The sequence below is a fragment of the Hermetia illucens genome, chromosome 1, assembly GCF_905115235.1.
Source record: "Hermetia illucens chromosome 1, iHerIll2.2.curated.20191125, whole genome shotgun sequence".
Classification (NCBI taxonomy): domain Eukaryota; kingdom Metazoa; phylum Arthropoda; class Insecta; order Diptera; family Stratiomyidae; genus Hermetia; species Hermetia illucens.
The window spans coordinates 155,076,278-155,089,945 of record NC_051849.1 but is presented as its reverse complement, the minus strand read 5'-3'; the positions used below and the strand labels follow the sequence as shown (position 1 = coordinate 155,089,945).

General features: G+C 39.0%; 1 protein-coding gene across 2 annotated transcripts in view; it reads right to left on the bottom strand.

Annotated features, from left to right (window-relative positions):
* LOC119647062 (SET domain-containing protein SmydA-8) overlaps nt 1-13,668 on the bottom strand; it is a 31,321-nt gene that overhangs the window by 3,364 nt on the left and 14,289 nt on the right. Inside the window, exon 1 of one of the 2 annotated variants that reach the window (XM_038047820.1) lies at nt 12,502-12,961. The exons of the other annotated variant lie outside the window; for it this stretch is intronic. Within the exon in view, the coding sequence (XP_037903748.1) occupies nt 12,502-12,827 (326 nt within the window). The 5' untranslated portion in view covers nt 12,828-12,961. Of the gene's footprint in view, nt 1-12,501; nt 12,962-13,668 lie in introns of those variants that run through there. 2 annotated transcript variants of the gene reach the window in all.

The following is a 13,668-nucleotide window of genomic DNA, read 5'->3' as shown; positions in this document are numbered from 1 at the left end:
GAGCTTGGCCAAATGGATCTGCATTTCGAAAGAGGAGCAAGAAGAGTTGGAATGAAGATAAACACCAACGAAACTAAGGCTCCCAGTTTGACGGGTAATCTCACTCTCCTTATCTGCATTAATGTGGGCAGAGCAACGAAGGCGCCATTCAATTTGTACATCTATTTGCTCGTCGCATTAACAGCGCTAGATCCGGTCTTACTACCCTGTCTAAAATCTGCGAAAGCAGTTATTTCAACACTAAGATCAAATGGACTCTGTTCTGTGCTAGTAGTCCACTGTTACTCAAAAGCTGCAAGCCTTCGTCAACACTTGCCTGCGTCGTATCATCGAAGTACGCAGGCCTGAAACTATCGCAAACGAAGAACTCAGTCGGCGCACAGGCGTGGCACTCATACACACTGCGATCGGAAGACGAAAATGGCAGTGGTCACACATTAAGGAAAGGCAACAATTGCATTGCGGGCTATTCCATGCACTGGAACTCACTCTCCCAAGATGGGCGACGAGCGGGTTGCCCCAAGGGCACTGAATAATACAGAAGTGGTGGGGAAATTGAAGGGCATTTCAGGTAACCGCGAACGATGGCGCGTAGGTGTGGTTGATCCGCTATACCTCACGAATGGGTGAATGACCACCATATATATTATATAATATAATACATTGCAGGAGGAAGAAGGAAATTTCAAGGAGAAGCGGAAATCTGCCGCCCGACAGTGTTACAAGGAACCCACGTGACACCTAACAGTACTGCCATCGAATTACGAAAAAAATGAGTACGGGAAAAAGAGCCACCTAAGAGGTTTCCAAAATCAGAACTAAAAGTATAGAAGAGGGGAGCATTTGGTTTGAGTGCGAAAGTCGTCTAGCGTAGCGAAACCAAAGGGCAATGGAAACAATGGATGGATCAAGATTAGTAACAAACAAGTCGGAAACCGGAAGCTTGGCGCTTCAAGTGTGAAAGGTTTTGTTTGTTTCTTATCTAGGTATATTTGTGTGTACAGCTATGTATATTTAGCATGTTAAACTACTTACTTGAGTGTAAGGCTGATATTTAGTATTTTGAGTTGCAGTAAATTTACGCGGAATTGAAAATTTTGAGCCACTGTAACTTTATAAGGAATAGTACGATTTTGATCAAACTCACATCATGTTCCATACTGTAATATATATAACTGCAAATATATTATTATATAACTCTAGGATAAACTAAAGGGGGGTTTCTAGTCAATTTTCCAAAAACCGTAAAATACTATTATTAACTTAATTTGCGTAAAAATCGATATGAAGGGTATTTTTTCAGATTTTTCAGTTTCGATCATTACTTTTGACCCCCCGCATTCCCCGCCTTTCCAACAAATGCCAAAATTAAGATTGGCTTCGGAAAGTACTAATCGAAACCTTTAATTTGATACTCAACATGGCTATATTCGGTGAAAAAAAGCTTACTTTCGCTTGTATGTGTGTATTTAGAAAGGCACGATGTTTTCCTAGAGTCTCACAACAAAGCTGATTTCAAGCAGCTTGTCCAAAAGCAATGGCTTCATTCAGCATAATTTGAGCCTGAATTTGAACAAAACAGCATTTTTGGCGACTGACCCAAATGGAATAGATAATATCACTGTCAGTGGCAGCGACTTGCTAAGAACTGAGCGAATTAAGTATCCCGGATCAATGCTATCAGCCAATGATGAACTGTGAATCTACTTAACTAAAACTTGGATGAAGTTGCGTTCCATAATTGATGTTCTTTGAGATCGACGCATCAACGAACGCCTGAAATTCAAAATTTATCATAGTGGTATTCGCTCTTCAGTCTTTTTTGTTTCTCAGTGGTGGTTGATTATCAAAGACAATGAACGGCGCTGCGTTGGGCGACGTTCGACTGTTGGCCTAACACCCGGTGATCACATCCGAAATGAAGACATTGACGATTGCTATGAAGTTGGACACATCTTAGGAAAATTGCGACAGGCGTCTTCGATTGTATGGACATGTAATTCACGTTAATGAGAACTCAGTAACTAAATTAGACTTGAAAATCGAAATCGATGGAAAAGGACCAGAGGACCACTGCACCCAGATCAAGCTTATGACTGAGAAAAATGGCACAACCTACGGAGACGCACCGACCCTGCACCTAAGTTGGAGAAAAATTAAAGAAGAAAAAGAGTTCTGAAAAAAAATATTATGAGCTCTATAAAATATTTGATGAGCCAGAAGTTTCTATGATAATCAAGATGCAAAAGTTAAGATGAGCTGGTATTCGAGGGAGAATTCAAAAGACAAAGATCAGTGGAAAAACTAGGAAAAGATTGAGATAGCATATCACTACTCAATCACAAATGGAAGGATCCGACGTGAAAGTTAGATATGCTCGCCTCCCTAATTACGTGAGATTGGTTGCCATGTCGTTTTTCGTTGACATGACCATTGAGACCACTGAGGTAACTCGCAATTGCGATGTACTCACGAATAAGCACAAATGTAACAAATAGTTACCAAAGTGGATATTTTCTTATATTAAAGTCTAAATAACACCATTTATTATTCATGGGTACTCGCCTTCGCTTTCATTCTGATTCTACGTACCCTAAAATCTTTCAGACAACTCGCATATCAACTGTGGAAAGAGATATCTTTCATGAATAAATTTATGGTCGATTTTTCATTATAATTTAGCCATAGTTATGCCTCAGTCGACAGGGACATACTGAAAATGCTTATACATAATTTACAATATTTCCAAGAAGTACGTTTATTAAATTTCGCTTTGTCACATCAATTAACGATTAATGAATCAAATATAAGCAATGTATCAAACAAATGATGTACCATTAACAGGTGAAGGTCCGCATTGATTTCACATTATTTTGGCACTTTTCCAACCAAATGGTAAGGAATAAATTACGAGTAATAAGTAGTTTCAAAATCTTTAAAACGAGAAAATGTGGCAAAGTTCCATTGCAAGTCAACACCATAAACATATTAATCTTCTGCCCATGATTCGAGTGATCATAATTAATTACTTGTGGATTATCATTTATAAATAATGAGAATTGCACAATTCTGAAATACATTTGGCGTGTTGTCGCTTCATTGTTGATGTTAATGAGTTGTGGTAAACTTGTTGATAGGAAAGTTTGTGCGAAATGGGCATATTTACTACGGTGGGTATAGGCTCTTCAATAAGTAGAACGTTTAGCTGTATGGACGTCACCAAGGCACGCACCTCAGCTTATTTATAAATAATTTCGATTCTATTGTCTCCATTCATGCTTGCTATGTTGCATGTACATATACATATGTGTGTATGAACTTATTCAAACTGTGTGAAATAAATATAATTTGACCTAAGGTTCTGGGAAAATCTATAAATAGTAGGTTCATATGTACATAGATAAGCATACAACAGTTATCTCTGTTCTGTTTCACACCTTATTTTAACAAAATCTTTCTATCCCTAACCAAATTACATTACATCGTGTTTAATATGTATTATTTACCTCTCAGTTATTAAAATAAACAATATTTCTTTGTCAAAATATTTTTTTACGAATTCCCGACTTTTTCCTGGTTTAAATTAATTTTGTTTGCGTCTGAAAATTCACACAGATAAAGAAACATACCAACTCAATTTCACACTTGAAGGTTTCACATACTTATTGTATGTGATACTTAAAGCGGCAATCTGTTGCATTTTGAACTTGAAACTATGTTTGTATAAGTAATGGAAATTTAGTAGCAGTGGTAAGTAGAAATAGAAATATCTGATGTAAATAAAAGTGTTATTTTGGAAATTCCAATACATTTCTAAAAAAAAAAAGAAATTTTCTAAAAATACCAGTGGGTTTTCATTGAAGAGAGATATGTTTATATCCAAACATTAAATATATTTGAATTGATCAATAAGAGAGATTTATTATTGTTATTATATACATCCACCGTTTGATAGATTTAGTTTAGTAGTGAAGGGCTAGGTGAGCAATGCACCCTAACGATATAAACAGTCTATGAAGGCGGGGAAATCTTTAATGCTTTACATTTTATTTCCGTTATATTATACAAATTTAGTTAAACCGAGTATGTTTTGTTTAATAATTTTATTTAATTTATCTATTTTATCCTTTCAGTCGGGTTAATCCATAGTTTGTGAGTGAGGCTTCGAATAAGAGAACAGGATGACATTTCAACTGTCATTCATATGAAATCAGTTGCAGCTATTTCATATTTAATGTGGGGTTTACTAGAAGGGAATTTGTTTTTCAATGTTGATATTCTGCCATTCAGGTTTTTTTTTTGATAAGTGCATAGCAGAATATTTACCATTTATTATATTGTCTTCGATTTTGCTTAGACATTGAAGTGTGCGATGATCGAGCTGGTTGAACGTTAGCCCTTTAGCTCGGGTTGGAATCCCGTTCATCATGGATGTTTCTGTTCGTCTCTGTGCTGCCTACAGCCTAGTCATTAAAGTTGAAAGTCGAGTGCGACCTCCGAATTCTTCCAGTCAAGACTGATTGACACAAAATTTGGGGTAGCGGCAGAGGGTGGCATAAGACATAATAGTTATTTAGCGCCGATGTGCGCCCCCCTAAGGAGGATGTGGCACCCCTTTGCGAGGGGGGAAATTTTTTTCTCGAAATAACCACAGAAATCGACTAAGTGGTCAATCCTAAACAAAAGATGTATTGAAAATTGTTCGTAGTTGTCGAGTTACTCCTGCTCAAACATGTTGTTTTTCACCTTTAAAATGAGGTAAGATAGAAGTCAGTGGGATAAATAATCACGGAGCTATGATCAAAATAATGTAATTACTTGAATTTTTAATATAAAAATTAATAAAAACATAACGTGGTTTTCTGATATAAATTAAAAGTAAGCGGAATCCCTTGCGAATTCCGTGTATTTAACCTCTCGCAATGAGTTCTGAAAATTTGGTGGATATGAATTGCGTAGTTTCGGAAATAGGTGTGATTTACCCAGAAAAAAATTATTTTTTTTAAATATCTCACAAAATAAAGAAAAGGCATGTTTAATATTTTAGCGAGAAAAAAAACACATTTTGGTACTTTAGTATTTTTATACTATCTTGTTGTTGTGTTACCTTGAAAGTATTACGAATTTACATTTAACGAATCATAATTCCATATTACTCGTAAAGCAATTGAAAAAAAAATATTACTTTTGCTATTTAATATGCTTTGTTTTCGCCTAATATTATTTCTACATAAAATGCATGGTTTTCGAGTTATTTGCGAAAAACCGTTAGAAAAGATGCATTTTTTCGATAGAAAAACGACATAAGACTAAGATAACTCGAAAACTATTACTTGTACGAAAAATGTTCACTAAACAATTTTAAATTAACCACTTAATCGATTTCTGTGGTTATTTTGAAAAAATAAAGGGGGATACCAACTCCCCGGGAGAAAGCGCACATCGGAATTATCTAACTTTTGTTACTTATGTTACATTCTACTCCCATCCAAAATTTCATATCAGTCGGTCTTGACTGAAAGAATTCATATCTTCATTCAGTTCATCAAAAAGCGAAAAAACGGCATTCACACGAGATGACTCCTTTAAGATCACATATGATTCAGCATGAAATATCATTGTATATTGTCTCGAAGACCTTATTCTGTTTTTGAGCCTTCAATGTAGAAGACGTCAAGATATCCTAATACATATTTTTCTGGTCTGTCTCAGTTTTCAATTCGCTTGACGCTATGTTTCAATGTACTACCATACAGAGAGACACATCTAGCAGTGTACCGGATGTCGTGCTCCTGGCGCTGATAATACCTAGCCATACATTCGTTTGTAGTAAAGGAAAATTCTTTTGATTCACCTTAATGTACCATTTTCTAGATAGCAACGCCTGCGTGGACCATAGGATATAAGAGCTCGTTCCATATTTAGAAGCTTCTAATATAAAATAACTCCCTTACATTTCACTTATTCAGAGAGTTGAAGGTCATTCCCTTCATCCTTGAAAATACCTTTCAGGTCACAGTACGTTGTATATTTCCAAACACCGTTCCGAGGTCTCGATTAACAGCGGTTCTTGCAGTTCACACAGCGAGGTTTCGATCAGCATACTTCACAGAAGGGGCGATAGCATACCTGGCTGGAGGCAACCGTTCGTTGTTTCGGTTGTCCATACCTGCTTCAGTGCATAGAAATACGTTACATTGGCATGGTTCCGCTTAACTAGAGTATCATGATCTTTAATGTCCACGAACGGAATCAAGTGGTCAAAGGGTAGTATAGGTCCCGGGGCGAAACGTGGATTGGTACCCACGATGGAGCATAAAACCTGAGAAATGCCTGCTGAACCAACACCAACAGCTCTACTACCAAACCTTATCTTCACCTCCACGTGGTGACCGCTGGGAGCTCTTTCTTGACGAAAAGCTGCAGACGGAGAAGGATGAAGGCGAGTCTTGCTCATTTTGCTCATTTTCTCATGGAACGTGCGCTTCCTGTACAGAGATGAAGCTGATAAGCAGCTAGCCGATACACTGTCCCAATATAGGGCTGATATAACAGCGTTGCAAGAGATGCGATGGACAGGGACCGGTTTCCTGGAGAAGAGCCACTACACCATATATTATAGCGGTCATCCAGTAAACCATGTGCTCGGAGTAGGTTTCTTAGTCAGCCAAAAAATGAAACCTGCTGTTATCGGTTTTGAAAACATAAGCGAACGGCTATGCACTCTGCGCTTGCGAGGCAAGTTTAGAAATATAAGCCTCATAAACGTTCACGCCCCTACAGAGGAAACTCCAGAGTCGGAGAAGGATACCTTCTACCAGGCAGTAGAACGAACCCTCGAAGCCTGTCCCAGATATGATATCAAAATCATACTTGGGGATTTTAACAGCCAAGTAGGGAAGGAGCCCGTATTCAGGCGATACGTTGGCTCCCATAGCTTACACGAAAAAACAAATGATAACGGACTGCGGACTATTCAATTAGCAGGGTCACACGAAATGGTTGTTGGAAGTACCTGGTTTGCGCGGAAAGCGGTCCACAAACATACGTGGGCCTCTCCAGACGGGACCACTTTCAACCAAATTGACAACGTGTTAATCGAACGCCGCCACCTCTCAGCCTTGATGAATGTCAGAACATATAGGGGGGCCAATATAGACTCGGATCACTATCTCGTTGGCATGGTGCTCCGAGCTCGAATAACAATACCACCTAGAATTCCCTCTGACAATCAGGTGAGAGTGAACACTGATCCACTGATGACCATCCACAACACAACCCTCCGCGACATCTATAAGAGGGAAATGGATGCCGCAATAACCGCAGTCAACAGAGGACCTGGAGATGAAGCATCAACAAATGATCTTCACAACCACCTGAAGAACGTTATCATGGATACGGCCACAAATATACTTGGCCCCAGCCGCAAAAGGAGTCGGAACGGCTGGTTTGACGATGAATGTAAGCTAGCAACGGAACGGAAGAATGCCGCATACCGAGTAATGTTGCATTCTCAAAGAACGCCGGCACGCGCAGAGACTTATCACGAACTCCTGCGAGCGGAGAAGCGACTTCACAGACGGAAAAAGGAAGCCTGGGAGAACCAACAAGTCTGTGAACTAGAAAAGTACAGGGAGCAACCGCACCAGGCGCGGAAGTTTTACCAACAAGTCAGCAGGATGAGGCCTTATACACCTCGATACTCATCCTGTCGAGACAAAGAGGGAAATCTGATTTCCGACAGAATGGGCATATTAGAGCGATGAGTTGAGTACTTTGATGAGCTACGGAACAACCGGAACATCGGTGAGTTGGAGGTCCCGCCAACTGAAGACGACGGACAAATACTGCCACCACCAAGTTTAGGAGAAACAGTCCGTGCAATTCATCGGCTTAAAAATCATAAGTCACCAGGAGCCGATGGAATTACAGGCGAATTAGTTAAATATGGAGGCGACCAGTTACACCAAGTGGTTCATCAACTTGTGCTCAAGGTATGGGACAGCGAATCAATGTCTGATGATTGGCAACGAGGCATTATCTGTCTCATACATAAAAAGGGAGATATCAACAGTGCAGCAATTAGGGAGGTATCACGTTGCTGATTACCATCTATAAGATATTCTCCACTATCTTGCTAGGCCGGATAGCCCCATATGCCCAGAACATCATTGACCCATACCAAAGAGGCTTCACTCCAGGCAAATCAGCAACAGATCAGATTTTCTCTCTGCGGCAAGCGATGGAAAAACTGTTGGAATATGGACAACAGTTGCACCATCTGTTCATCGACTTTAAAGCCGCCTATGATAGCATAGCCCGGGTAAAACTGTACACGGCCATGAGAGAATTCGGGATCCCGACGAGATTAATAAGACTGACTAGGCTGACCCTGATCAATGTGCGAGGCCAGATAAAAGCAGCAGGATCACTCTCAAGACCATTCGACATCAACAACGGTCTACGACAAGGGGATGCGCTATCATGCGTCCTCTTTAACCTGGCCCTCGAGAAAATGATCCGTGATGCTGAGGTGAATGCAAGAGGTACGATCCTCTTCAAGTCCACCCAACTACTGGCCTATGCTGACGATATCGACATCATGGGAAGAACCACCCGAGACGTACAAACTGCCTTCATCCAGATCGAGCAGGCGGCGTGAGATCTTGGGCTGCACATCAATGAAGGCAAGACAAAATATATGGTGGCAACGTCAGCACCGAAGACGAATCAACCAACAACATCAAACCGCACTGGTCAAACACAAACACAAAGAAGGATAAGGATAGGAGAATACAACTTTGAGACCGTTGACAATTTCTCCTATCTAGGGTCGAATATCGCAACCGATAACAACTACGATGATGAAATCCACGCACGGTTGTTGTCAGCCAACAGAGCCTATTTCAGCTTACAAAGACTGTTCCGCTCGAAACGTCTCACCATAGGGTCAAAGCTCTTACTGTACAAGACTATGATCTTGCCAGTCCTCATGTATTCCTCGGAAACTTGGGTTCTTAGCAAGAAAAATTGCGAACTCTTGGCCGCGTTCGAGAGAAGAATCCTCCGAAGAATTTTTGGCCCCCTACATGAGGATGGATGATTCCGTAGCCTACATAACGACGAAATCTATAAGCAATACCATGACCGTCAGGTTGTGGATAAAATCCGGCTCAATAGGTTACGGTGGGCGGGATGAGGATGATCCATCCCGGAAAGTCTATAAGGGCAATATCTATGGTAGAAAAAGACGAGGCAGACCCTGCCTAAGATGGAGCGATGGCATAGGTCAGGACGCCAGACAGCTTTTAGGGATATCGAATTGGTGGACCTCTTAGCAAAACCGGGATGTCTGGAGTTCCTTATTAAGGCAGGCCTAGACCGGATACCGGTTGTTGCGCCGTTGATGATGATGATGAACGGAATCAAGAAATGATTAGCTGACTCACTGGACAGGTACAACCTTAACGCCTTCTTGCGGTGTCCAACTAGTCTCTCAGTGTAATCTGCCTGCTCAAATCCTTTCTAAGCGTTCGTATTAACACTACTACTGCGCTTTCAAAGCGTTCTTATTAACACCACTCTAACCGTCTGCCAAGAGATACGTATACGATACGATAGTCTAAAGCAAGACTGGATAGAAAGATATTTTTGAGAGGTTGCTCTATATGTTCTATACTCTCTTTTAGTATCAGAGTGAAATTATGCGGTGTTTCCAACGATTAATTAATTGAAATAATAAAACTTGTTGTTTCTTTTTCGTTGGTGTGGGTATTTATTCTTGCAAATACCGATATTTCGGGAACCACTTGTTCCCTTCATCAGTGCAAACAACTTGTTTGCACTGATGATGGTATTTGCAAGAATAAATACCCACACCAACGAAAAAGAAACAACACGTTTTATTATTTCAATCTTTTAGTATGTTTGGATATACATATATGCCAGGTGTATTGAGATGCTCCAAGGATAGTATAACAGATTTTACTTTTTAACAGGTAACCACCGCTCTCATAATGCTCCGTATTCTCTTGCAATATTTTCGTGTTGAACAACAAAATCGCTCACAAGAGATGTAGAGATATGTTTATGACTCGAACTGGGGTTTATAAAATTTTAGTTGCCAATGCGGTCACACTGACTAACTTTGTATAAATATTCAAATTCTAGGTCTAAACAATTTTATCTTTTTTATCTTCAGTCTGTGGGCTTTCTAAGGTGCTTTACGTGCTAACTCCTTCTCTAATCTCAGCAGGAAAACTGCAGGTTATGATCGTGCAAATTGAAGGGTGTTTTCATAAATGTTCCTCTTAGACCACGGATCCCCACACAGAAGTTCCATAATTATAGTTTCCTTTATTGAATTTTTCTGATAGTAGACTTCGGATCCATGATTTGTAAATAGGTAGACGGTCTCAAAACTGAAATCAAAGAGCTTCACAAAGTGAAAGACATTTGATTTGCTATTGGCTGTTCGAAGTTTTTCCTCTCGGAATAACAACTGGTTTACCAGTATTATGCCTGCATTTCATTTAATACCGTTCAGAAAGGCCATGAGGACCGTTAGGTAGCATCGCAAAAGATGATCCTTAAAAGATTAAGTGAGGGGGGAGTCACCATGGCTGAGATGATGTTAATCTATTTGTAGTGTGTATTATCCTCAGTACGAGGAGAAAATAGATAAGTTACTCTATGCGTAACATGGAAAAAATGAGACAAATTGCAGGACACCAACATTGCCTCAAAATCAGCTAATAAAAGTAATTATTGAATTTCTGAAACGGAACCTCAAAAAGTTGAAGAGTTTATATATAGTTTTAACTGAACAAGATTAAATTGCACTTTCTCAGTGTTTGAATGTAGAAATTCGTTTTAAACAACTATCCGAATCTATAGTTCCGTCTGAATGTATAGTTAAAGGAAGTTATTTTACACACTACTACAAAGACTCGACTGGTACTGGCTATGCCCATCCTTTCTGATCCTTGGGCGAAAGCGCGGATTAGTATCCCTGATGGAATACAAAACCTCGAAAACGCCGGCTGAACCAACTTTGCTTAATGAAAAACTGCGGACAGAGGGGGATGAAGGTGAGTTTTTCGCACTAAGAAGCAGGACAAACCCTGACGACCGGTCATCTAGGGTCAGAATTGAGAATTATACGTTACGAAACCTGGAAAGGGATGGATTGAATACACAAAAACGGAACCGGCAAAAACAGACGAACAATTTGCGCTTTTTCTCACGGAAAATATACTCCATGTATGGAGCAGGAGCTACTAAGTAGCTAGTCTGCGCCATTATAGTTATCAGATGCCCTCGGGATTAAGGATTAACAACTGACATTCACAACCTCCTTAAGAATCAAGACCACAAACACATTTCGCACCAGTCTTAAAAAAGTCGGAATGACTGATTCGATGATGATTTTAAGTTAGCAACGGAACAGAAAAATGCTACATTCTGGACAAGCAGGGAAATCTGAGTACCGATCGTATGAGCATAAAGGAATTAGAAAGACTTACTAGGCTAGGCAGGGAAAGAAATTTATCAACGATATTACGACTACTTGGCTGTGAACCAAGCCAGAAGCTGGGCCCTTCGGGTAGAAAGGTTTTGTGTATCTTATGCATAGAACTCTCTATGTACGGTTTTCCATTCGTAGATAGCAACAAATGCGAAATATTCCTTCATTAATTGCTGAACTCCAGATATACATAGTACATACAAATACATAAATATTGTTATGACGATGACGTCATGCAATAAATTTACGTGAAATGCAAAACTTTGAATATCCATAACTTTGTTAATAATAGTTGGATTACATTCAAATTTCCCAAAGTTGTGCCTTATATTATCCTTTATGCCTTATATTATCCTTCCTGCCTTATATTATATTATCCTTTATATCATGTACTTGCAGAATGAAATTTGGGGGGTCTTAGGTTAAATTTCCAAAATATAGTAATATGCTATTTGAAGCCTAGATTTCGTAAAGATGAACCATTGTGAATTTTTTCAGATTTATCGTCTAGATAGGTTCTGATAACGGGACCTGCTTCACTTTTTGAGGCACACATTTTGTGCCCTCACTTCCTTATGTTTCACCCAATATCAAAAATAAGATCAGTTTCGAAAAATACTAATCGAGTCCTTTCATTTGATACTACATAACCATATTTTGTTAAAAGAAATTACACCACCCAACCGATTTTAGCTTTTTGCCTCGTCTGAATGAGCAGCTTTGGGGATAGAACTCAGGAGATAATAGTGGGGTAATGACTGCTTGGAAGGCTTTTTTGACGCAGAAGACAATATATTTTAACGCTTCAGAGAGAAAGAGTTATTTTATAATTGTTCATAGCAATTATGGTTTTTTTCCTGAACAAATTAAATAATTTATCTTTAACTGCAAGGGAATATCAAATTATCAAAATCTGCATGTCTATTTTCACGTAAAGAATTTCGAAACGGAGCGGGATTATTTCAGATTATTACCTTAAAGGCATTATGCAATCTAACTGAATGCATTCAATCTCTATATTTTCCACTTCTTGAAATGTAACTTTTCCGGTAACGAACACTTCACACTCTGGAGCGTGATGGGGACTTTCTGCACAGTTCGAGCATAATGGCCATTTGCACTTGAGGCATCTATCATTTCCGGGAAATGTTAATGGTTTATAGCATCCTAAGCACACAACCGGTATATTTTGCTTGGGGCCAATAGCAAAGAAGTTTTCTTCGGAGATAAATTCACCACTTTCATAATTACGGGCAGCAATACCATAACGTCCTAATTCGGGACTAAATGCCGACTTCATTTTTGATCCGCGTTTATTATCCACTTATTATATTAATTATACAAGTAATATTTTATCGAATTATTATTTTATTATTCCATTCTGGTAGCAATAGTTCAGTGAAAGAAAACACTGATGTCCGAATCGCCTGAGTATCTCAAGACGAATGAGTGAAGAAAGTTCCCATGCAAGAAATTCAAGGAAAAAGAAGCATTGCATTCAAATTTTGAATATACAGCGCATGTATACACATATATTATAGTATCCCTTCTTCAGGTGAAAATTGGAAAATATGGGATTCTGTATATACCATACATATGTACAAAATTGTTAAACTCTTTAATTTATAGCAGCTCAGAGGAAATCATGCTGTGTATTCTAACTCCCTATTATCAAGAATGGCGATGTCAATGGTAAAAATAATTTAAATTTAGAATTTTTCGCGAACGGCTAAATCCTATCATCTGTAGGTATCTGTATATGACAAATTTCCTTGATGTCAAAGAAGAAAGTGTTTTACCTCTTCTGTTTTTTTTCTGAATACTTATAATGTTTTTTCGATCCATACATTCTCTTGTTGCATTCGAATATGAGTTTAAAATTATTCGGAGCCCGGCAGTTTGATGGTATCTGCAAATAGACCTCAATACAGTTCTGCAGTAATATACGTTAGCATTATATATATGGTATATAACATATGTATAGTACATATAACACTTCAAAAGACTTTTGCACGTCGCTATGGGGTGGACTCTTGACCCTATACTTCAACTTCTACTAAGGCTTCTTGGTACTAGACCAACAGTCAAAATTTTGCCGACACTGGCTGACGTTGATGTTATGAGTGACTTGAATAGCAAGC